General features: G+C 42.8%; 1 protein-coding gene across 4 annotated transcripts in view; it reads right to left on the reverse strand.

The window, feature by feature from the left end:
* The window catches only part of selenou1a (selenoprotein U 1a), a 310,703-nt gene extending 288,473 nt beyond the window's left edge, over positions 1-22,230 (reverse strand). The window contains exons 1-6 of one of the 4 annotated variants that reach the window (XR_014602051.1): positions 15,008-15,275; positions 6,937-7,116; positions 6,523-6,614; positions 5,298-5,438; positions 4,357-4,521; positions 2,285-3,062 (exon numbers count right to left, since the gene is read on the reverse strand). Coding sequence is in view for 3 of the 4 variants with exons in the window: in XM_084075783.1 (XP_083931909.1) it covers positions 2,967-3,062; positions 4,357-4,521; positions 5,298-5,438; positions 6,523-6,614; positions 6,937-7,116; positions 15,008-15,224 (891 nt within the window). In the remaining variant the exon portion in view is untranslated. Of the gene's footprint in view, positions 1-1,807; positions 3,063-4,356; positions 4,522-5,297; positions 5,439-6,522; positions 6,615-6,936; positions 7,117-15,007; positions 15,282-20,998; positions 21,276-22,170 lie in introns of those variants that run through there. The other 3 variants (XM_084075785.1, XM_084075784.1, XM_084075783.1) reach the window with 3 other exon arrangements.
* Between the last annotated feature and the right edge of the window lie 3,766 nt (positions 22,231-25,996).

The following is a 25,996-nucleotide window of genomic DNA, read 5'->3' on the forward strand; positions in this document are numbered from 1 at the left end:
CGCCCGACACGTGCCGCCACGTGAGGTGTAGCAACCTCCTCAAGTTATCACTTGAGGTTCTACCTTTAACTGCCATGGACGCAGATCTGCGTTCTTTTGCGCAAAAGACCGCACGCTGCCAAGAACGCAGATCTGCGTTCTTTCAACAACAACAAAAATCTCAAAATAAAAGTTTTTTTTTTTTTTTTTTGACCCAAAGACCAAGGAGATATGATTTTCCGAAGATTTAGACTCCCATCCACTTCCTTGTAACTTAAAACTTAAAAATTCTGTATCTCAGCTCCTGAGTACTTTTTTTTTTTTCATTGAAAAAGTCTGGCAGTCTACTGTAGAAAAAAAAAAGAAAAAAGATGGCAGCCAATGTGTTTAAAACCTACTTGGTCAGCCTGGACAATGTCTGGTAGTACTTTGTCCAGCCGTAAGGCTAGTATTTTGGTCTATAATTTACAATCTACATTAATTAAACTTAAAGGTCTATAGTTTGACGGGTCTGTGGTGTCCCTGTCTTTCTTAGGAATCAAGGTTATTAGTGCTTCCTTAAAAGTGCTTGGCAATGTTTCCAAATTAAATGCTTCGGAATATACTTTAGTCAAAATAGGGGCCAATATATCTATACATTTTTTATAATATTCAATGGGAAAACCATCCAAACCCGGTGACTTACCCATTTTCATTATTGCAATAGCAATTCTGACCTCCTTTTCAGTAACAGGTGCATCCAGAGACTCAGCTTGATGTGTGGTCATAGTGGGCAGATTTATCCTAGAGAGAAAGTCTTCTAGCTCCCTCTGCTGGTGGTTAGAGGTAGATGTATATACATTTTCATAAAACTGTTGAAATACCTGGTTGATTTCTTTAGATGATGATACTATATTATCTCCCTTTTTAATTGCATGAATAACACTATTATTCTCTTTTTGTTTTAATTGTCGAGACAGGAGTTTGCCAGTCTTCTCTCCCACTTCATAAAAATTTGTCCTCAGCCTAAATAATGCATATTCTTATTATACATCCCATTCAATTGAAATTTATATTTGCATAGTTCTTGATATACATCTTCAGTATAATGTTCTGCCAAATCTTTTTCTAATGCACCAATTTCACCTTCAAGTTTCACCTTTCGGTTGACCCAAAATTAATTAAAAAAAAAGACGTCAATTCCTCAGCCAATTTAACACTGAATATGTCATCTTGCAGTAACATAGTATTCATTCTCCATCTCCCCTTTTCACCAGTCTCAGTGTTCAGGTCAACGTCAAGTTCAACCAATGCATGGTCTGATAATGCTATTGTGACAATTTTACTATCAATTACATCTTTTATAATGGATTTGGAAATTAAATAATAATCGATTCTAGTATGAGTTTGGTGACAGTGGCTATAGAACGTGTATTCCCTTTCACAAGGATTAACCAGACGCCATACATCAACCAAACCTACATCTTCCATTAGCATGTGTATCGCTGCCCTGTCTCTTGGGGGCGCTGTATGCAAGCAATGTTATCAAACCAGGAACCTTTCTGCTTACAAATCATTGACATTCCTACTGTGCTACGAAGGCTTGGAAGAGACTTGACAACAAAATACTTAAGCACATTTTGGCCTTAAGCACAAATACTTAAGGCCATTTTTGTATGACAAATCAAGACTATTAGATGTAGTTGAATATACAATTTCTTCACATCGATCTAAATCGATGGAATAATCGCTGATAATCGATGGAATAATCGCTGAAAGAATTATCAATAGTTGCAGCCCTAGTCCAAGATCTCTCGGCTTTCCTTTGAAAAATAAGAACACCGTGTGATGAGGTTCCTAGAATTTATTGTGCTCTGCATTCATTTAATACACGTTCACATTAGACACACGTCTCATACTGTGCTGTACAAACTTTCAAGCAGTCACCGACTTCAAGAAAACCAAGAACACCCACCAACACAACAGTAGCAGGCGAGTCCGTGTATGTCTGAGCATCGAACCTGCTCCTGTCCTAATAGGAGTTAAGAGTCAGGTCGTCATTAACGCACACACACAAACCACACTGCACATCTGAGATGTTGGAGGCAAGCTTGGTTACCCGAGTAGGTAAACCACACCACACATCTGGGATTAGACTCAAACTTTTTCAATTCGACAGACCCCCATAACTCTTGAGAGTATACAGATGGAACCAAATGGACCGTAAGGGTCCATTTGGTTCCATCTGTATACTCTCAAGAGTTAACAGACCTGTGAGGGTCTATTTTGAACCCCCTCTGGTCCCTGTATGCCACTTTGAGAATACATACGCATAGGACGGGCACTATAAAACAGACAGATACTACATCGTTGTTAATATCCGTGACTTCAGTACAACACAGTAATGTAAATCAAATATAGACTCCAACATTTTGTCAGACTGATTTGGCTCGGTCAATGTAAAAGTTAAACTGTCCTCACACAGGTTCTGACTTCAAGTTTTCCCCTTTGTTTTACAAGTGTTTTTAAACATACTCTTAGCTTCTGGATGCTAACACGCAAGTACAGTTAAGTAAGCAATGTTGAAATAATAATAATAATAATTTGCTCTGTCGTGCATTCTAACTGCCTCTAATTTATTTGCTACAAACAGCCTTTTATCTGCGTAAAGTTAAAGTAGCCCAAGCGTAAAGCGATATTCAACAAAAACAACACAGCGGAGATCACCTGAGTAGCCTAAAACATTCACATTATTGCTGGTAGTATTTCAAAAATGGACAGAGACTACAACTCAATAACTTAACAATGTAAAACATGTCATGACTATTGGTATAAATGGGAACATTACAGCACAGGTAATCGCAAACGATCATGCCAAAACATCTGAGGAGATTAGTAAACAACACGTGTAGGTAAGCAGCAAACAACTGTGTCCAAGTCTCTTTTTCATACAAGTTTTAATCTAAATATAATATCACTGAGCTTTATCCAATATGAAAAAAAATTAGCTATTTCACTGGCACAATTTTCTTGACAGCCTCTAAAACATCAGCATTTTCCACTTTATTCCCAAACTCCTTCTCTCTGTGTTCCAGAAGGATGCCCTGCAATACAACAGAAAAACTAATCAGTTGAAAATGTTCCATTCTGTTCAAACAGAGTCAGGGTGCTGATAGTGTGCATGTTGGCTCACTGGAAACACCAGTGGGTCTCAAAGTGTGGTCCAGGGACCCTCATGGTTCCTTGAGAGGGTTCCAAATGGCCCCTTACGGGTGTGTAACTCTGACAGTGTACAAATGGAACCAAATGGACCCGTAAAGGGTCCATTTGGTTCCATTTGTACACTCTCAGAGTTAAAGTGGGTCCTTGAAAGTAAAACGTTTGAGAACCACTGTGCTACACCAAATGGAACAGAGCCTTCATTAGCATCATTGGTAACACCTGTGAAGGAAGTAAGGAAGAGGCCCAATTTCCTTCCAATATGGCTGCTGTGCATAGAGCCTATTGGTCCACAAGAGGGTGCTGAAAAACACCAAACAAAACACTACCAGAGTAGACACCTGGAGGGAAAAGGCTGAGTGCCAAGCAGCTGAACAACACAACTCTATATCAGTGGTTCTCAAACTTTTCTGGTTCAAGGAACACATGAAAGTCTTTAGAGCAGGGGTCTTCAACAGGAGGTCCGGGACCCCTAGGGGGTCCTCAGAGTTACTACAGGGGGTCCGCTAAATCTTTGCGTGATATGATTTTTTTTTTTACCTTAACCACTTGAACCCTAGCATCCCTATTCTGAGGAGAACTTTAGCCAAAAATAGCAGATCTACAAGCTCTGGCAAAGACGTAATAGGTGTAGAGGGGAAAAAAGAGCAGACCAAGTAAACAAAAAAGTTTAATCTGTAACGCAATTTTATACAATATAGAGGGGGTCCCTGCGCCATCTCTCTCTCAGCTAGGGGGTCCTTGGCCTGAAAACGTTGAAGACCCCTGCTTTAGAGTGTTAAAGACCTCCACACATTTTCACTTAAGTCCTATATATATATATATATCGTCTGTCGGGCGGAAACCTCAAAACTGTTACTTTTCAGGATTCAAATTTAAAAATAGCTACTTTTGATGCTTTTGTGTGACAATGTAGTGATATTAATTTACGAAAAAACACAAGTACAAATATGGAGATAAGAGGTTTCTGCACGACACAAACAATATACTTCTCGTACAATGAATACAGTCGTGGTTCCATTTGCGAGAGTGCACAAATTGAACCAAACAGATCTGTTAAGGGTCTATTTGGTTCCATTTGTGCACTCTCAGAGTTACATTTGGTTCCCAACTATCAATTATTTAACAGGGGACCCCCTGGGAACCCCTGGAGGTCCCCGGACCCTTTAGTTAGGTTACCTGCTCTCCCGCCCCGATGACGAACACGCCACCCAAGACGAAGCCCTCGCCATTCATGTTGCCCTGGTAGCCGGCCCTCCAGGCCCGCATGAAGTTCTGCCATACCCCGAGCCGGATGAAGCCCAGCCCCCCCATCTTCCTCTGCAGGGGGCCGTAGAAGTGTTTCTGCAAAGACACACACACGTTCCACACACACCATGTGATTCAGAGCGAAAATAAATGAATGTATATTCAGAGAGCAAGAATGTATATGGAAGGTCATTTATGTTAAGCCCAGTCCAGACCATTGATTCGCAATGCAACTGAACTAAACTGACAGTGACAGACGGAGCAGAGATAATATACCGTTTTCATAGCACTTCAACCGGTTATAAATGTATTGTACATATTGTAGATAATCGGCTTGTATAAAAATATGAAATAGCTCTCTTTTCTTTCTCCCATTCGCTCGCTCCATTTTTTTCCTTCTCGTCAGGTGCATGCAGTAAAAAAAAAAAAGAGAGAAAGACAGATAGAATGTTCCCAGAGAGAGCTGTACACGCCCGGATTGGTTAATTGGCTGCTGCAACATTTTGATTGCGATTGAACCACTTGCGACGCAATGACACAGCATGCAGAGACCTGCAACGGGGTAACGGTCTCTGCAACAGTTGGGTTACGTTGGTCTGGACTGGGCTTTAAAGGGAAATTACACTGCATAGCATCATTAAAATAATGAATAACTAATTACGTCTCCCTATGAGGATGGCCAAAGCAACCTCTATGTAGAAAGCTGGCTGTGAGCTCATGTTACTCTGTAGGTAATTCTTCTACAAATACATAGGAGGATTTTATAATCAATTAAACCGATTGACTGTTAACCTAAATCATACACAGGTGTTAGGTGAACAGAACAAAGGGATCAGGTACATTTTCATCTATATAAGTAGATGTCTACATACATTTTCATCTATATAGATGTCTCCAGCGAAGTGCGGTTTGAAGTCCTGGATCTCTGTGCCGATGTTCTCCTTCACCACGGCAACCAGAGGGACCCCAAGCTCTTCTAGCTGGGGCAGCAGAGAGGACAGCTCAGAGGCCTCCTGCAGTGAGACAGGAAGAGAGACAGCTCAGAGAACGAGACAGCTCAGAGAGAGAGACGGCTCAGAGAGAGAGCTCACAGGCCTCCCACCGTGAGACAAAAAGAGAGACAGCTCAGAGGCCAGAGCAAGACAAGAAGAGTGAGACAGAAGACACAAACGGACAGGGAGAAAGATAACCTTCCGTTTGGTTAAACCAGTGGTCTTCAAAATGGGGTCTGCGGACCCCCAGGAGTCCTTGAGGGGTAACTGTCTGTACACTCTCAAGAGTTATGGGGGTGCACGGGCATACGGTTTGAGAAACCCCTGAGTTAAAACAGTGGTTCCACAGACGATGAGCCGTGAGACAAGTCCAGGTGTGCCTTGGGATTTTGTGACAAGTCAACCACACATTACTATTATAGAGGTTAAACCTTTCATAAGTAAATAACCGTTTACAGAATGGTAAAGCCCAGTCCACACCAATGCAACTAGTCACAACTTGCAACCAGTTGCAAGAAATTGCAGCGGCCTGGAGTCTGGACTGACCAGTTGCAGACCGGTGCCATTTGGGGATAATGGTTGCAAGTAGTTGCATTGGTTGAACTGGCCTTAAAAAGGGATAGTTCACCCAAGTAATTACTTATTTTCAATCAATTACACACCCCATGAAACCTTGAATTCATGATTTGTTTTTGTTTCATTCCTAAGCCAATAATTTGATGACCGGCGGAAAGATGCTAATGTCTCTGGTAGGAGACTCAAAGTTGACACTTTGAGTCTCCTACCGGAGCCGCCGCCGGTCATCAAATTACTGGCTTAGGAAAGCAACAAAAAAATAATAATCCATGAATTCAAGTCTCCATGAGGTGTGTAATCAATAGAATAATTTTGAATAATTTTGGGGGTGAACTATCCCTTTAAGAGTGATAACGTATGCTATAGACTAGAGGCTATTTTGCAAGGATATAAATACAGGTGTGCCTTGAGTTTTGGACTCGTCGTTGTGCTCTGCCCCAAAGCATTTTGAAAAGCCACTGGTTTAAGCCATCATCTGCTTGGCCAGTGACAACCTCTGGGATTAAATGATCAAACAGCATTGTGTCACCTCTCTGCACAAAAATCATCCAGGCCGCCGTACGGCCATGACCACAGCCCCGTTCATCTCCCAGAGGGTCCTGGCCTTCACCACCTTGTCCTCTGAAAGAACCGACAAAGAAAAAGGACAGTGTAGTCAATAAAAAAAACACAACAGTCAAGCACGGTTCGTGAATAGCATAATGCATACATCACTCCGTGGCTCAACGAAAGGTCTCAATGGAAGAGTATCAATCATTGCAGACGTACTAGTTCCTACGTATGTTGCATTAACATACTCTAACATACAGATGTACTAGTTATGTTGTATTAACATACACTACCATACAGATGCACTAGATTGGATGAAGCTTTAACAAACCATATCATTAAGACATGCAATGAGAATGCTCAGATATTTGAGATACAAATAGCATTTTCTGACCCTCTTGCATGGAGCGTAGATCGGCATCCTCCAGGTGCTCCAGCGAGGCCTGGGCAGTTTTGGGCAGACACAGGTCAGTGTTGGCCAGGAAGATCCCCGCCAGTGCTGCCCCTACAGCGCCCAGACCCAGAGACCACATCCCCATTCCTAACAGCTCCCCCTCCAGCACGGAGGACAACACTACAACCAAAAAAACAAAACAAACAGGGGGAAAAAAAGAAAGCAAGGTCATGATTAGAAAATGATTGGAAGAGTTTAAAGATAGAGATATATTCTTTATATCAGTGGTTTAGTCTTTGCTGGTTGCTTTCAGCTCACGCATCTACTTCAATGCAGTGTGTAAACAACATCTGAAGAGAATTGAGCTCCTGACCCCTGGGTAGTTGAGTATAGTATCATTTTTTGTTATTTAGCAAGCTGCTAGTAGTTGTACACTAAGTGCTTTTCTATTAGTACTGTATTATTAGCTTGTGTGGTAGTCTGTAGTTTCTAGTAGTTTTTGTGTTTTTGTGCTAAAAGCAGTTGGCTATTGGCACCCTGGAGTAGAAGTAGTTTCACCCTGTAAGATAGGCCACTTGATTGCCCTGTGAAGTGTCTGGTTTGCCCAGCACAACTCAAGGGTTAAATAGCCAGGTAGAGAGTGTTCTTGTTCAGTGTGTAAACAACATCTGAAGAGAATTGAGCTCCTGACCCCTGGGTAGTTGAGTATAGTATCATTTTTTGTTATTTAGCAAGCTGCTAGTAGTTGTACACTAAGTGCTTTTCTATTAGTACTGTATTATTAGCTTGTGTGGTAGTCTGTAGTTTCTAGTAGTTTTTGTGTTTTTGTGCTAAAAGCAGTTGGCTATTGGCACCCTGGAGTAGAAGTAGTTTCACCCTGTAAGATAGGCCACTTGATTGCCCTGTGAAGTGTCTGGTTTGCCCAGCACAACTCAAGGGTTAAATAGCCAGGTAGAGAGTGTTCTTGTTCAGTGTGTAAACAACATCTGAAGAGAATTGAGCTCCTGACCCCTGGGTAGTTGAGTATAGTATCATTTTTTGTTATTTAGCAAACTGCTAGTAGTTGTACACTAAGTGCTTTTCTATTAGTACTGTATTATTAGCTTGTGTGGTAGTCTGTAGTTTCTAGTAGTTTTTGTGTTTTTGTGCTAAAAGCAGTTGGCTATTGGCACCCTGGAGTAGAAGTAGTTTCACCCTGTAAGATAGGCCACTTGATTGCCCTGTGAAGTGTCTGGTTTGCCCAGCACAACTCAAGGGTTAAATAGCCAGGTAGAGAGTGTTCTTGTTCAGTGTGTAAACAACATCTGAAGAGAATTGAGCTCCTGACCCCTGGGTAGTTGAGTATAGTATCATTTTTTGTTATTTAGCAAGCTGCTAGTAGTTGTACACTAAGTGCTTTTCTATTAGTACTGTATTATTAGCTTGTGTGGTAGTCTGTAGTTTCTAGTAGTTTTTGTGTTTTTGTGCTAAAAGCAGTTGGCTATTGGCACCCTGGAGTAGAAGTAGTTTCACCCTGTAAGATAGGCCACTTGATTGCCCTGTGAAGTGTCTGGTTTGCCCAGCACAACTCAAGGGTTAAATAGCCAGGTAGAGAGTGTTCTTGTTCAGTGTGTAAACAACATCTGAAGAGAATTGAGCTCCTGACCCCTGGGTAGTTGAGTATAGTATCATTTTTTGTTATTTAGCAAGCTGCTAGTAGTTGTACACTAAGTGCTTTTCTATTAGTACTGTATTATTAGCTTGTGTGGTAGTCTGTAGTTTCTAGTAGTTTTTGTGTTTTTGTGCTAAAAGCAGTTGGCTATTGGCACCCTGGAGTAGAAGTAGTTTCACCCTGTAAGATAGGCCACTTGATTGCCCTGTGAAGTGTCTGGTTTGCCCAGCACAACTCAAGGGTTAAATAGCCAGGTAGAGAGTGTTCTTGTTCAGTGTGTAAACAACATCTGAAGAGAATTGAGCTCCTGACCCCTGGGTAGTTGAGTATAGTATCATTTTTTGTTATTTAGCAAGCTGCTAGTAGTTGTACACTAAGTGCTTTTCTATTAGTACTGTATTATTAGCTTGTGTGGTAGTCTGTAGTTTCTAGTAGTTTTTGTGTTTTTGTGCTAAAAGCAGTTGGCTATTGGCACCCTGGAGTAGAAGTAGTTTCACCCTGTAAGATAGGCCACTTGATTGCCCTGTGAAGTGTCTGGTTTGCCCAGCACAACTCAAGGGTTAAATAGCCAGGTAGAGAGTGTTCTTGTTCAGTGTGTAAACAACATCTGAAGAGAATTGAGCTCCTGACCCCTGGGTAGTTGAGTATAGTATAATTTTTTGTTATTTAGCAAGCTGCTAGTAGTTGTACACTAAGTGCTTTTCTATTAGTACTGTATTATTAGCTTGTGTGGTAGTCTGTAGTTTCTAGTAGTTTTTGTGTTTTTGTGCTAAAAGCAGTTGGCTATTGGCACCCTGGAGTAGAAGTAGTTTCACCCTGTAAGATAGGCCACTTGATTGCCCTGTGAAGTGTCTGGTTTGCCCAGCACTCCTGGCAGACGATTAGCAATCAGTTGAAGTTGTTTTAAACCACCTGCTCTGAAAGCGGTAGCTTTCAAAGCGGCTGGCAGACTTAGTCAAAGAACGGTAGGCAGTATCATTGACTAGTGACATAGATAGTAGTGTGACAGATATAGCAGTGTATAGTGTGTATAGGTTTAGTGGTCTACAATGTGTTTTCTTCCTATTCCTGTCCTCTCCTCTTCCTGGTGGTCGCACAAACACTGGGTTACACCCAGATGTCGCGATACCACTAATCTAATATATCCTACTCTGTCAACTCACGTCGAGCAAGTGGTAACGGGAGGGCTTTGGAATTGCCACTCGGCTGTGGTGGAAGGCAAAGCTGCTTTCATCTCAGCCTACGCATCCATGCTCTCCCTCAACTTCATTGCTCTGACTGAGACCTGGATCCCACCAGAAAACACTGCTACGCCCGCGGCTCTGTCAGATGTGTACTCTTTCTCTCACACTCCCAGAGCCGTGCGGATAGGTGGTGGTGCTGGTCTACTAATTTCCAGAAAATGGAAATACTCTCCTGTCTCACTGTCACAATTCTCTCCTACCTCCTTCGAATTTCATGTGGTCACTGTCTCTCATCCAGTCAAGCTCACCATTGCAGTTGTTTATCGCCCACCGGGCCCTGCTGGTGGCTTCCTGGAAGAGCTGGACACTCTAGTCTCTCACTTCCCTGTCGATGGCTCTGGATTCATCCTTCTGGGTGACTTCAACCTCCCGACTGAGAAGCAGCGAGACCCACTCCTTTCGTTTCTCGCCGCCTTCGACCTAGTTCTCTCCCCATCTCCCCCTACCCACGAGGCTGGCAACCAACTGGACCTGATCTTCACCAGATGCTGCTCTACAGCTAACCTGTCCGTCACTCCTCTTTCCAGTGAAAAGGTTAGAAAAGGTAAGAAATTATCTGATCACTACTTCATGTCCTACTCTCTCTCTCTCTCCTCTCCCCCCTCACAGCCCCTCCCTACCCACATGATTTCCTCACGTCGCAACCTTTGCACACTATCCTCCACTGATCTCTCCTCCTCTGTTCTCTCTGCTCTCCCTGCCCCTGAATCCTTTGCTCTTCTATCCCCTGACACCGCCACTGATCTTCTTTTCTCTACCCTATCCTCTTCTCTAGACCATCTCTGTCCCCTCACCACCAGGCCTGCACGCCAAACTCCACCTGCTCCCTGGTTGTCGGACTCAGTGCGTACTGAGAGACGGAGCCTGAGAGCGGCTGAGCGCAAATGGAGAAATGGCAACCTCCCGGAGGACCTTCTTACCTTCCAAACTCTCCTTTCTACTTTTTCCTCCTCTCTATCTGCTGCTAAAGCTGCTTTCTTCTGCACTAAAATTCAGGCTTCTGCTTCCAACCCTAAAAAACTATTTGAAACTTTCTCCTCTCTCCTGCAACCACCACCCCCTCCGCCCTCCTCCTCCCTCCTCCCTGACGACTTCGCCAACTTCTTTGACAAGAAGGTGAACGATATCCGATCCTCCTTCACTCCTCCCCCGGCTGATGCCCTGCGCACTACCCACACCTGTCTGCCTTCCACCCCTCCCTCCCTATCTTCATCTACTCCTCCTCCCTCTCCCCCACCCTCTCTATCCCACTTCTCTCCCCTCTCCTCTAAAGAGGTCCTTCTCCTTGTTACCTCTAGTCGCCCCACCTCATGCTCCCTGGACCCGGTCCCATCCCCTCTGCTGCAGTCCTCTGCACCTGAACTCCTTCCCTTCTTAACCCACCTTATTAACACCTCTCTGACGTCTGGCTACTTTCCCTCTGCTTTCAAGACTGCCAGAGTCACCCCCCTCCTGAAGAAACCCACACTTGACCCCTCTGAGATCAAGAACTACAGACCGGTTTCCCTTCTATCCTTCCTATCTAAAACTCTCGAACGTGCTGTCTTTAAACAACTGTCTTCCTACCTCCACCAGAACAACCTCCTGGACTCCAACCAGTCGGGCTTCAAAGTGGGTCACTCGACAGAGACTGCCCTCCTGGCAGTGACGGAGTCGCTCCATGCCGCTAGAGCGAACTCTCTCTCCTCAGTCCTGATACTCCTGGACCTGTCTGCAGCGTTCGACACAGTGAACCACCAGATCCTCCTCTCCACCCTCGAGGGGATGGGTGTCTCAGGCTCTGCACTCTCCCTGTTTGCATCCTACCTGACGGGTCGCTCCTACCAGGTGATGCTGAGAGTGTCTGTGTCAGAACCACACAGGCTCACTACTGGGGTTCCCCAAGGCTCGGTTCTGGGTCCTCTTCTTTTCTCCCTCTACACTACATCTCTTGGTGCTGTCATCCACTCCCATGGCTTTTCCTACCACTGCTATGCCGATGACACCCAGCTGATCCTCTCATTCCCCCCCTCTGACACACAAGTGGAGGCACGCATTGCTGCTTGTCTGGCTGACATCTCGGAGTGGATGTCGACGAACCACCTGAAGCTCAACCTGGACAAGACCGAGCTGATGTTCATCCCGGGGAAGGGCTGTCCTCACCGAGACATGGCCATCACCATTGAGAATGCTGTGGTGACGTCAACTCGGACTGCGAAGAATCTGGGTGTGACCCTGGACGATCAACTGTCGTTCTCGGCTAACATCGCATCAGTGACACGGTCCTGCAGATTCCTCCTCTACAACATCAGGAGGATTCGCCCCTTCCTCACGGAGAAAACAGCCCAGGTGCTCATCCAGGCTCTTGTCATCTCCCGCCTGGACTACTGCAACTCCCTCCTTGCTGGTGCTCCGGCATCAGCCATCAGACCTCTGGAGCTTGTTCAGAAAGCTGCGGCTCGTCTGGTGTTCAACCGCCCCAAGTTCTCCCACACAACTATCCTTCTCCGTTCTCTGCACTGGCTCCCCGTAGCAGCTCGCATTCAGTTTAAAACCCTGGTGCTAGCCTATAGAGCAGTGAAAGGAACAGCTCCTTCTTACCTCCGGGTTTTGGTCAATGCCCACACCCCTGCCCGACCACTCCGGTCTGCCACCTCGGGGCGACTGACTCCCTCGCCACTCAACGGTCCTTCTGGTCGATCGACACGGTCACGACTTTTTTCTGTTCTGGCCCCACAGTGGTGGAATGAACTTCCCACTGATGTCAGGACAGCAGAGTCACTGCCCATCTTTCGCCGCAGGCTGAAAACCCACCTCTTCAGGAAACACTATCCTTCCTCTTTGCCTGGCCTACTTGTTGTTAACTAGTTGTACGAACTCTTGTTTTATTTTTGGATTGTTTTATTGGATCTTGTTTAGTCGATACACTTATTTGTTTTAGCTCGTGCTCATTTGATTTTGCCATTTTTGTCTCATCTGTTTAAGAAAGTAGGTAGCTGATATATTGCACTTTTACCTTAGCGCTAGGTATACTCTTGGTTGCTTGTTTTTGCAGGAAATGTACTTAAAACTTCTGGTGATTAGTAGTTTTCGTTCCCTACCTATGTTGAATACACTTATTGTAAGTCGCTTTGGATAAAAGCGTCTGCTAAATGACTGTAATGTAATGTAATGTAATGTAATGCGGGGCATTTAAAAATCTTTGCTGTTTTTATCTGTCTGACTTATTCAGTTTTTCCTGCATAGAGACATCAAATCTCCAGTAGACAGAACAAGATAAAGAAGGCCCCGCAGCACCCACTGTATGAGCATGTTAACTCATTCAGTGCCTGACTTATTTCTGGCAGTTTGGCTCTGAGTGCCAGAGGCAAAAATACATTGTAAAAAAAAAAAGTGCTTAGGAAGCGAGATACAGCCTTTTTCAGTAAGATGTTAAACAAGAAGTTAATGGAGCAGCAAATCTTCAAATCATGATATCTTGGGTTCTGAACATTTTTTTTCAAAACGTCATTGGCACTCTGGGCACATAAAAACGTGACGTCGGCGACGTCAATGGCACTGAATGAGTTAACGTATGAGCATGTTAACCTATAAGATGTATGACATCTCCTCTGCTACCCTTATGTCGTTTAATCCAAAGCGCTCTTCTAAGATTAGATATGTCACATATACTCAATCAGAAAGGCAGTATCGCTTCATAACAGACCCCTGGAAGATAGCTGAGAGGGAAATAGACAACAGCACAAAGCTTCTACACCCAAATCTTGGCTATAGTTGGTATATTTATCTACTTGATTCTTTGGCAGGTGGCCATCGTTGTTTGGACGTTCTCTTGTAATTTGAAAACCACCTGTCTGGAAATGATGTGCTTAAAGTTCCCCTCGTGTTTTCCCCCCTCTACCAACCAAATATCTTTGCCAAAAATAACACAACGCATTGCGAGCCTGTAGATCGGCTATTTTTGCCAAATATTCGCGCCCAGGATAGGGACGCTGGAGTTCATGTAGTTGTTAGTTAGTTAGTAGTTAGATGCAAACGTTTTCTTTGCTTGAACAGGATCTGTCCCCTACGGTTACACAGACTGTAACATCATATTTTACTACGGTGATTCCCAACCCGTGGGCCGCGGGCCACGAGGACACAAGTGGGTCCTGAAATAATTGGCAAAATTCTAAGATTTTATTGATAATATAACACTAATTGCGACCGTAGGTCGCATTTACTATAGAAACCTGCTCCAGGTGTCCGTGCGTCACACACGTCCCGTCACTCCGTCACACACACACGTCACACTTTTGCCCTGCTCATATCTCCGCACCCGTTGCCCCGATCCATGCCAGATTTTGCACACACACTCCTTACCTGCCAAACTACACCCTCCAAGGACCCCCGGAGCTCCAGGGACCCCCAGCTGCCTCGGGGACCCCCAAGTGTAAAAAATGAGCACATGTGGACAAATTACCAAATGACCACCCCAACGGGGCTGCTCACGGGGCATTCCCGGGGACCACCCACTCCTGGTGATCCAGAACGGATGCAAAAGTGGTGGCGCCCCCAGTGGAGGACCCCCTGCCACTGCAGCTACGGTCGCTTATCTCCCGATTAGGGAGTCTTACTGGTATAAAGAAAATGTAAAACCGATAAATAGAAACTTAAAAGTATACTATGTTCTATTGATCCAAGACGCAACACAATCGATTCATTGATCATTAAACTAAACACGCTCTTAACCCATTGAGACCTCTAGCCGATTCTACATGTCTCCTAAATCTCAACAGTATTCTCAAAAACGTATGTTTCTATATCAGTGGTGCTCAAACTTTGGACCCCCAAAATGATATGTATTTGGCCGCGGACCCCCATCAAAATATTTTGTTCTCGGGACTCCAAGAGGCAAAGATTTGCACACATTTTCACACATTTTCAAAAATAGCAGATCTACGAGCTTGTATATCTGCTATTTTTGAATAGCCAAAAGTGTAAAATAACGCTTTTTAGCTCAAATCTAAAAATGACACAGTTCCAGGTCTTAAATCGGTTAAACGTACGCACGCAGTCCTCAGTAATCAGGTGGGCGGGCCGCAAATGCCTTCTAGATTTTCAGGTGGGCCCTGATCCCGAACAGGTTGGGAACCCCTGCTTTACTAAATACTGCACGAGCAGCAACACATGTGCAAAAAAATGCTGTATGGCTTGCCTGAAGGGGCCTTGCCTGGGTCAGGGCTGATGGCTGATTTGGCTTTACTCTGGTGAAAGAACGCAGCCTGGGTCGAGGTGGGAGAGGAACGCCTGACTGTTGCAGAGGGCTGTCTGTTCAGAGAGATGCCCCCTAGAGGCAGGGAGGAGCAGTGCAGTAATGACAGTCTCCACCTCAGACTCGTTGAACATCTGGACAGTACAAGGGTATGGGCCATGGAATCTGACTCTCTCTCTCTACACTCTCTCAGACATACAGTACAGTAGACCTACACATGAAAAGAAGGACACATCTGTTCTGTAATAGACAAAAGAAAACACATTGAATGTTTTTTTTGCCACCACACCACAGACCAAGCAACGGAAACCCTTTTTGGATGGCACTTTCCAAGGCAGGGAAGGGATTAGGGAACTGAAGCACTGAGGGTGCAGATGCTAGCAAACAAAAGTAGGCTCACTTGGGTTAGAATAGGATTATTATTACTTTTTATTAATTGAATAATCAAAAATCATTTTTTTTTAATATAATTTGTTTGTTTTTTGTGCATCAACAAGTCGACGCGAAAAAAAAATTTGTAATTGCAAGAAATTGCTGATCTACAAGCTAACAAGAAATGACTAAAGTCATAATATAGCCGCTAGCGGCAGGCTTTTTTTGCCCCAATCTGCAGCACAAAATGTAAAAGTGGTCTTTAAAATGAAATCTCAGCCATTCCAATGCAACCAAAATAACTCAACAGAGAGGTTCATCGGTTGGCTACCAATATAAAGGATGTGTGTGTGTGTGTGTGTGTGTGTGTGTGTGTGTGTGTGTGTGTGTGTGTGTGTGTGTGTGTGTGTGTGTGTGTGTGTGTGTGTGTGTGTGTGTGTGTGCGTCGCAATGTACTTGTGTGAAAGTACAATAGTATTGGTATCAAAATGTACGTAAAGTTCCAAAAGTGAAAGTACTAAAATGTTTGAAAATAGCAGATCTACAAGTAGGTATTATACTTGTAGGTGTAAAATAGGGCTAAAGTGTTAAATGTATGTTTTATAATGTAATGCACAATATTTGCCTCTGAGATGTAGTTGAGTAGAAGTAAATTAAATTTGTATCAGCAACAAAAATAGTTAGCCTAGCCTACTTATGCTTAGGCTATGAAAGTTAAGTGCAACCCTAATCCTTAGTGAAACCTAGCCTGGTAAACCCTCCCCCCGGAAATCTCATTTCCATTTGATTCCAGGAGTGAGTCTGGCCTGATTGCCCATTGTGGGAGTTTCTAGCGGAATTACCAACTAACCGAGCCAATCAGCGTCCTCGCTCATTGTTTTGTGATTGACAGCGGGGGTAGGCCAATCAGGTGGAACCAGAGTGGTTCACACGTCATTAATCAATACACCTTTCATACAAGCTGCTCATTAACATCAAAGACAAACCAATTACTCCTGGTGATAATCACTGCAGCCTAAAGTGGCTTAATTGGACATCAAAGGGCCACTTGGACATCAAAGCTACATTACTCCCACCCATCTCCAGCCCACAGCCAAATTGCCCATATAGGTCTGCAGGCCAGACTCACTCCTGAAATAAAATACAAATGAGATTTCTGGACGGAGGGTTTACCAGGCTAAGTGAAACCACCTTTCAGGGTGAAAATGACGCAGCCTCGCTTCTCCATCTAAACGTGCAATACAGGGGAATCCGCAAAAGTGTGATGTTATGTGTCACGTAGGCTGACTAGGCTCTCTTGCATGAGTGAAATAAGCAGTCAGTTCTATGAAAACAAAGCCAAAAGAAGCGACTAGGCTACATGAGCAGTAGCACAGACTAGTACATTGGCTATTTGAAAATAGCATATCTACATGCGCGCAAAGTGTTGCATTCACAACGCTTTTTGAGCTTGTAGATCGGCTATTTTCAAAAAGATCTTGAAAATAAAAAGTTAAAGAATATTTGGAATATATATATATATATAGATATATATATATATATATATATATATATATATATATATATATATATATATATATATATATATATATATATATATATATATATGCACATACGAGCAGTAGCACAGACTAGTACATTGGCTATTTGAAAATAGCAGATCTACATGCTCGCAAAGTGTTGCATGCACAACGCTTTTTGAGCTTGTAGATCGGCTATTTTCAAAAAGATCTTGAAAAGAAAAAGTTAAATAATATTTGGAATATGTATTTATATGTATATATATATATGTATTTATATGTATGTGTATATATATATATATATATATATATATATATATATATATATATATATATATATATATGCACATACGAGCAGTAGCACAGACTAGTACATTGGCTATTTGAAAATAGCAGATACATGCTCGCAAAGTGTTGCATGCACAACGCTTTTTGAGCTTGTAGATCGGCTATTTTCAAAAAGATATAATATTTGGAATATGTACTTATATTATATATATATATATATATATATATATATATATATATATATATATATATATATATATATATATATTCTGTCAGTCATTGTACGTATATTGTAATGAATTGATTACTGCAACAAAGTAAGGATACAGCACTATTGTTACAACTTGTGCAACTTATTTCAACTTAACCACAACAACAATATCATTATTATGTGCATGCAAATATGCACTGAAGGGCAGAGCAGATCACTCACTCCAGACCGTTCTTTGCGATCCGGGGCGACCGTGTTTAGGGGCGAGGCAGAACGGCACTGGTCGCTCACCCCAGACCGTTGCGATCAGGGGCGACCGTGTTTAGGGGCGAGAGATAGAGAGTTGTGGCTCGTTGAGTTTTTCGGAGCCTCAACACGTATGTTCGTCTGTTAAGAGGTGTAAAGTAACTAAGTACATTTACTCCAGTAAAGTACAATGATTGTGAGCTTGTAGATCGGCTGTTTTCAGAGTATTTCAGACAGTATGCGCGTGTGTGAGTACTCTGTGTGACGGTGATTGAAACACACGTTTCCTTTGTGCTAATGCACGCAACTGTTGCGCCAGGTTGTATTGTTGTTGTTTCGCATAAAAGCGTGCATCTGTTGCCAGTGGGGTGCTCCTTCCATTCCGACATCTCACCACTCCGACTAGTGGCTTCCGCGTGCGGTTAAGGTTAGGGTTAGGTATAGGGTTAGTCAACGTCGGAAAGGCGACATGTCGGAAAGGAGAAATGCACCCGTTGTCAGTCAACAACACAGCCAGGCTCTCCCCAACTCCTTTCGCGTCTCTACTGGTTTGGGTGCCTCGGAGGCGAAAGGAAAACTCGCGTGCTCAAACATGTTCATGGACCCCCAGATTAATATGTATTTGTCAACAGCCCCCCCCTCCCCCCCCCACATCTGTTTTGAGCCAGGGAACCCCCTTCCCTGCGGGGACGGGCGATGTGAAGTCGGCAAAAAATAAATGTTCTAAGTAACTAAGTACATTTACTCAAGTACTGTATAAGCGTGCATCCGTTGTTTGGCCGCTATTAGACCTTTGCAGTCAGAGGTAAGGGGGGGTGGGAGGACAACTGCCGGCGTGCCTGCGCCGCGGTGCTGCGAGGGGAGGCGGGTGCTGCAAACGACGGCCGTCCATTGGCTAGGACGGCCGTCCATTGGCTTTAAAGTAGTGTCTCCCCATTGGCTGTGAAGTAGTGAAGGACAGCCAGGACAGCCAATAGCAAAAAAAGTGTCAAATACATGTCGGAAATCTGTCGGGTCAGAGTCAGAGTGAATACAGAGCCGCGCTTTCAGCTAGCGGCTAAAAACGCATCAGGCTACTCTTACTATAATATCTAAACAACTACAGTAAGTGCATTGAAGGGGTAAAAACATATGGGCAGATAAAAGGTCATTTATCATAACCATCTACCCACTACGACGCAAAACACACGTGATAGGATCTTTATTCTTTTTCGCTCTCTGCACACACCCATGGCATGTGCATTGTTGTGCTTGTGTGTGCATGTGGACGGCACGCACTGCCACACACTGGCTGGCAGGCATTGTGCAACGGTGCTGAAATCTGGGCTAAGAAACCTTAGTGGTGTCAAACAGGCTAAAGTCAAACTAGTTTCCCAGGTTTTAGTTCAGCATACAATGCATGCATACCATGCACTGGAGAAGTGAAACCCCATACAATAGCCAACTCTTATCTTATACAGACCATCAAACCACATTAAGGGCGTTAACTGAGCCTAAAGCAATTTGTTTTTCAAAGTTAAGACTACATTGGGTGTGATACTGTACACACCAGCAGTTCTCAACCTGTGGGTCGGGACACCCAGGGGGGGCCCACACATGATTTTTGGTGGGTCCCAAGAGGACAGTGAAGTGACAATAGGCTCCATTCACAGCAGCCATATTATGAGGACATTCACAGGTGTTACCAATGATACTAATGAAGGCTCTGTTTCATTCTGGTCAAATAGAGTCAGGGTGCTGATATTGTGCATGTTGGCTCACTGGAAACCCTCTGTTACACCAGTGGGTCTACAGTTGGGGTCCAGGGACCCTCATGGGCTTCCAAATGGCCCCTTACAGATGTGTAACTCTGAGAGTTATGGGGGTTGTGGAAACCACTGTGATAGACTAAATGGAACAGAGCCTTCATTAGTATCATTGGTAACACCTGTGAAGGAAGTGATAATATGGCTGCTGTGTATAGAGCCTATTCAAGGACTTTTAAGACCTCTTTAAACGAAAACAGGAAAAAAAGACCATTACTGCATCAACGTAATCAACAAACTATAGCACAATATAAACTGGTCAAACATTGGCCAAATTGTCAAATTATTATTTATAAAGGAGGCAAACATTTTTTAAATAGCAGATCTACCGAGCTCAGTCACAACACCTCGCAACAGATAAATATCCACAATAATTTATCTGTGGAAACGAGTCAAAATAAATGTAATACCTCGCCTCAACTCCTACAATTCAAAGTGCTCGTCAGGGTGGGGTTCAAATATGATTCTTCTTGGGGGTCACGGCCTGAAATGGTCGAAAACAACTGGTATGCACAGTCAGACCAAGTGCAGATGCCTTTTAGAGTATTTAATTTATTATTCATATCGCTCTACTCTGAAGTGTACCTAGTACTTACCCATCCTGTTTCATGCCAATAGGCTCTATGCACAGCGGGTGCATTTCGCCTTTCCGACATGTCGCCTTTCCGACGTTGACGAACCCTATACCTAACCCTAACCCTAACCGCACGCGGAAGCCACTAGTCAGAGTGGCGAGATGTCGGAATGGAAGGAGAACCCCATGCACAGCAGCCATATTATCACTTCCTTCACAGGTGTTACTAATGATACTAATGAAGGCTCTGTTCCATTTAGTGTAGCACAGTGGTTTCCACGACCCCCATAACTCTAAGTTACACACCTGTAAGGGGCCATTTGGAAGCCCATGACCCCAACTGTAGACCCACTGGTGTAACAGAGTGTTTCCAGTGAGCCAACATGCACAATATCAGCACCCTGACCTGACTCTGTTTGACCAGAATGGAACAGAGCCTTCATTAGTATCATTGGTAACACCTGTGAATGTCTTCATGATATGGCTTCTGTGAATAGAGCCTATTGCTGTTAGCAGTAGGACATGAATTTCCCCACAGGGATCGATAAAGGCATCTATACTGTAACCATTTCAAGTTGCCTCCACAAGCAGCGTACTGTTGAATCCTGCTTGCTCTTTAGCATTTATGCTACTGTAGGTTTACACTCTACAGAGCACACAGACTCATGCTGTAACACTCAACATAGTATGCAAGATAACATTTTTCTTTTTTTTAAACGACTGTCAAGTAGACATATTTTTAGTTGCGGTAACAAAACATTGAGACAACTTGAAAACGTTTCCCTCCCCCCAAGAACTTTGACTACAGAGTCCGAGTCTATAAAAAGGCACACTTAAATGCAGGCTGTGTGGCTTTGTAAACCTAGGCTATCTGAGACATCTAACTAAAAAGGGAAAACAAAATGTGAAAATACTAACTTGCCACCGTCTCCGGGGGTGCGGGTTAAGTGCAGTCAGTTGAAAAGATTTAGCTCAACCAATTCCAAACAGTCTCCTAGCCCACTACACTTGACTTGTGTTGCGTTAGAATTTTTAGTGGCAGACAGGAGGACAAAGAGCTCAGGCTGATATGATAACAAGCAAGCACCAATGGTGACATTCTGGCATCAGTCCATGGCTGCAGACTGGAACCGTCTGGATTCCTCACATGCCAGATGCCACTTCTGACACAGACTTTTACTTCTATGATAACGATGACAGGTTTGCATTCAATGAAGTAATGAATTATGACAACTGCAATGACATAGCATACTAAAGAATAGCAGTTCGGCCAAACGTCCAAATACAGAATGGTGGTTAGGTCCAAGACAATAGTTTGGTCACCACTCCTGCATCAAGACATATACTGTAGATATTTCATTCATATTTGGATTTTTCATTAGTTTAGATTATACTACAATTAAGAACCTCAAACCACTGCAATCACTATGTGACTGACTGTAAAACATACAGACAGACATACAGACATACAGAACATGCCCTTGGATCAAGACTATCATAGATGTATATTATTGAAAATACATCCATGATAGTCTTGATCCAAGGCTACATACATACATACTGTAGTAGATAGATAGATAGATGTTTTTATCCATCTCTTTTCTGTTCATTTTACTATTATCCACACTGTTTGAGAATCTTAAAGTATAAATAAATGCACCATTTAAAGTAGGCTACAATAGTGTCACCAGTCTATTGTAAGAGTAAGTGACAAACGATTGCAGCCGATGGCCTTGGCATTGAGGAGAGGTTCTATCAGTGATTCAGTATATAGCTAGCCTATCAGTTCATTAAATGCTTGTTGTCCCACCATCCTATAGCCTTAGGACAATAACATCCATGTTATCATTATGACTCATAGATTGTGAGTTAGTTGAACGCCTCAGACTAGTCAAGAGAGATTAGAGAGAACAGTTATGGTGACATAACGTTACACGACACAGTTAGTTTGCTAGCTTAAGCTCATGTCGGTCAAAGGCTAAACAATAGAAAAGAAGTCTAGCGATTTAAACACGCTAAACTGCAGACTTCAACAGTTCAAGTGTGAATGTATTTGAAGTGTATTTAAATGAATGAACGCAAACACTCACAGAGGATATCAATGCAGACAGAAGACACAGCAATGTCAGGTGACCAGAGGCTCAGCAGCAGACACAGACATTCTAAATAGATCCAGAGTGCAGGCCAGCTAATCGCAACAGATTGCTCGATCAAAGTACTTGAACTTTGACAGATCTCAAGTAAAACGAGGACACTCAGTGAGATGAAATTAATTATATCTATATCTAAATGTTACACAAACACAGGGTAACAATAACAAGGGCTGAAACTATCTTTTATAGGCTACAGTGATTATTCTATTGATTACTTTTTGATTAATCGATTAATCAAGAAGCACTTTTGTATATAACTTTGAAATATATATAAATAAAAAAAATCTAATTCTATCGATAGTTTGATTAACCACTTAAACACTGTTTTATCATTTGTGGCATCATTATGTGCAAAAATAGTAAAAACTGCCAATCTGCAACCTGACGAACCCGTCAAATTATGACGCTTTGAGAGCTTGTAGATCTGCTATTTTCACTATTTTTGAAAATGTGTTATTTTATTTAAACCATTTTCTTTTAAATAATCAATTAAATTGACTAGTTCGATTAACTGTTGCATCCCTAAGGACACATAAAATGGATAGGAATTATCATTATATTTTATTATTACATAAACACCCAATGCAGAATATGACACTTTTTTCTCCATTAATTTGTAAATAAAGATTCCGTTAATGACAGCAGCAGCCTTTGTAACAGTTCATCATGTTAATGATGTCAAGACTAAAGCCAGTTGAAGGTTATGGATTATTAGTATGCAGCCTAAACATGAGATGTTTCTCTCTCTCAGGGGGTCTCTCAGATTCCTGTCTGACGCTGGAACTCCTTTCAAGGATCCCTGGGGGACCCGGACCCCACTTTGAGAACCACTGCCATACAGTATAACAGCATAAAAGTGCTGCCTGCGTTTTTGTTAAAGAACAATGGACATGCAGCCTCTGTAAACATGCTGCAAATCAAATGCAATTACATAACGGCACGTTGACCAGCAACAAACCCTCCATTCATTCCTTTGCTGCAGATTTATCTGGCAGGGGCAGTGGTGTACGAAGTATATATACTAAATACTCAAGTATTCATAAGTACAATGCACTGACAAGTAGTTTAAACGCATTGTTGTATTGAAATGTATACACACAAAAGTGTTAACAATGAATCCTCTGAAAGTCTAGTGGCCAGGGCAGGAATATCAGGCCATGGCTGTCGTTGCCCCTCAGTTTGGACTTGTGCCCCTCAAAAAATGTCATGCCCTGAGCCCACAGTGGCCTTAATGCCCCAGCTGACTGTACCACTTTCTCCTCTGTCTCTTTCTTGACAATATGAAGACACCAGTGTCTCTTTCTTGTCATGTAGACACCAGTGTCTTTTGTTGAGATTCTGAATTCTTAACTCCCCTGAGTCTCCATCTTTAAACCAATCCAGTAATAATGTCTTTATTTCACTGCAGATAGTCTAAAGTCATACAATAAAAGTTGTATTTGATGGCCATCCTGCCCTGGCATTTGGCCTTTGTGCCCTCAAAAAATGGACAACACCAAAGGCCAAGTGGCTTTGCCCCTATAATCTGTGGCTTGATAAGGCCAACAGGGAGAAATAGGGGTACATTCTCTATATATTTTTTTTAAACTTCAGGAATAACTGAAACTACAAGGACGCTTATTTTTTGTGACTCACTGAGTTCTGTGTCCTCCAAAGCACCTGGAAGTTGGCTCGTGGGGGTTTAGTTTGGAATACTGTGACTGCACTGGTAACCAGGACTCTCGCCCCAAAACACAGTCACCCCCATTATTTTCACAGACTGCTTGCCCCCAGCGGTTCTTGTATTCTTGTATTCGTTTTAATGTGGTTAATGTTAGGGATACGTTTTGGGTTTGGCATAGTTTTACTGAGGTTAAGTTCAGGAATAAGGTAAGGTTTAGGCATAGTTTTACTGAGGTTAAGTTCAGGCATAAGGTAAGGTTTAGGCATAATTTTACTGAGGTTAAGTTCAGGAATAAGGTAAGGTTTAGGCATAGTTTTACTGAGGTTAGGTTTAGGAATAAGGTTAGCTTTAGGAATAGTTTTACTGAGGTTAAGTTTAGGAATACCTGGTGGCGACTGTTCCGAGGTCGCCGGATTTGACCCGAGCACTCTGGAAGCACATGTACAAGTTGCTATAGTCATTGAAAACCAATAGACCAAATCATCATGACATCACCACAACCAAAAATGTATTTCCGGGTAGATAACACCGGCGGCGTCGCCACACTGAGCAGTATTATTCATTAACCTTATATTTGGAAGAACAGGGCACTTATGATATTGTTATGACTATTAGAAATATATAATTTTGTTCTAAATATCCACAGATAGACAAACTAGACATATGCTAAAGTATAATGTGGTCTTTCATTGTTTTCTGGTTAATCCCCATATGTATCCTCCCTTGAATTCTCATAATTCAGATATTTCTTAAACAAGGCTACCCTCTATGGGTGACACTACAGTATGGACAAAAAGTCTCCATGCACTGAATTTACAGCAAGATGGATGTACAACTAATACTGTAGGCAACACACATGAATTACTTAATTACTTGACTGAGCTATATATAAATTAAAATGTCCACATACAGTATGTATCGTTCTAAAACGATAGAGACCATGGTGTGTCTGTGAGACAATACACACATACCATTATGATTCATTTCTAACATTTTTGTCATATATTATCAATGGTCCTCAAAGTTGAGACCCCAAGTGGCCCTTGAGGGGGTCCCCAACAAAATGTGTTAATACAGTAGAGCACCAAAAGTTTCAACCACTTTAATCATATTTTATGCCAAAATGGCCAGTTTACAAGCTCACAATGCTTTGCGATGTGGCGCAGCCCACCCATTTGACTACTTAGTGTCTGATCCAGAAATGGTCGGGAAGCGCTGGTCTGAACCGATGTGGTCCTTGTTACAGTTGGAGGGTGAAGTTTGACCCTGTCCCTCTCTGGAACACATTCACCCACATTGTTTACTGATTCTCTGACACATTCTTCATTCTTAGTTGTAGTAGTTGTCAAACAGACATTACAGAAGCACGCGCACGCCTGATTCCCCCCTTCAACAGAGTTGGCTTAATCTCATTAACCCACTATCAAAAAACCTATAAAATGTTTAAAAACATTTTGAAAACTTTGGCAAAAATAGCAGACCTACAAGTTCACACAACATGTGATGCTATTTTCGAATACCCATCGTATACATCAGCCTTAAGTGGTTAATTGACAAAGCTGACATCTGATTAGCCTACAGTATATGAATATAAAAATGTTGCCACAGGAAACACTTGAGAAACATGAGATTTACTGTGTAAGTGTGTGTGTGTGTGTGTGTGTGTGTGTGTGTGTGTGTGCGTGCGTGCGTGCGTGCGTGCGTGCGTGCGTGCGTGCGTGCACGCGTGCACGCATGTGTGTGTGTGTGTAAAAGGACCATAAAAGGCTGTTATACGGGTCATGGTACCATAGTATATAGATTGTATCCTCACTCCACCTCTCTATGACTTTACAACCATAAGCAGAGGAGATATTTGTTGTGTACAGTAAGAACATTCATTTGTTAAAAACACAGCTGTAGCAGCGTACTGTACTAAAGGTAGGCAATGTACACTGCTTCAGCCACTGATTTCTCCATCTTTGCTTTTTCCCGATCACCCATTATACCTACTGACTCCCAGCAGCTTGAAGAGAAGCCACAGGCTGCCCCCTATATGAAATCAGCCTAAAGACTTGAGTAATTGTAATATTGCACTCATCAGGAATGTGCTGAGAGTCC

This window comes from Gymnoscopelus microlampas (assembly GCF_963454915.1).
Source record: "Gymnoscopelus microlampas genome assembly, chromosome: 13".
In the NCBI taxonomy this organism is placed as follows: domain Eukaryota; kingdom Metazoa; phylum Chordata; class Actinopteri; order Myctophiformes; family Myctophidae; genus Gymnoscopelus; species Gymnoscopelus microlampas.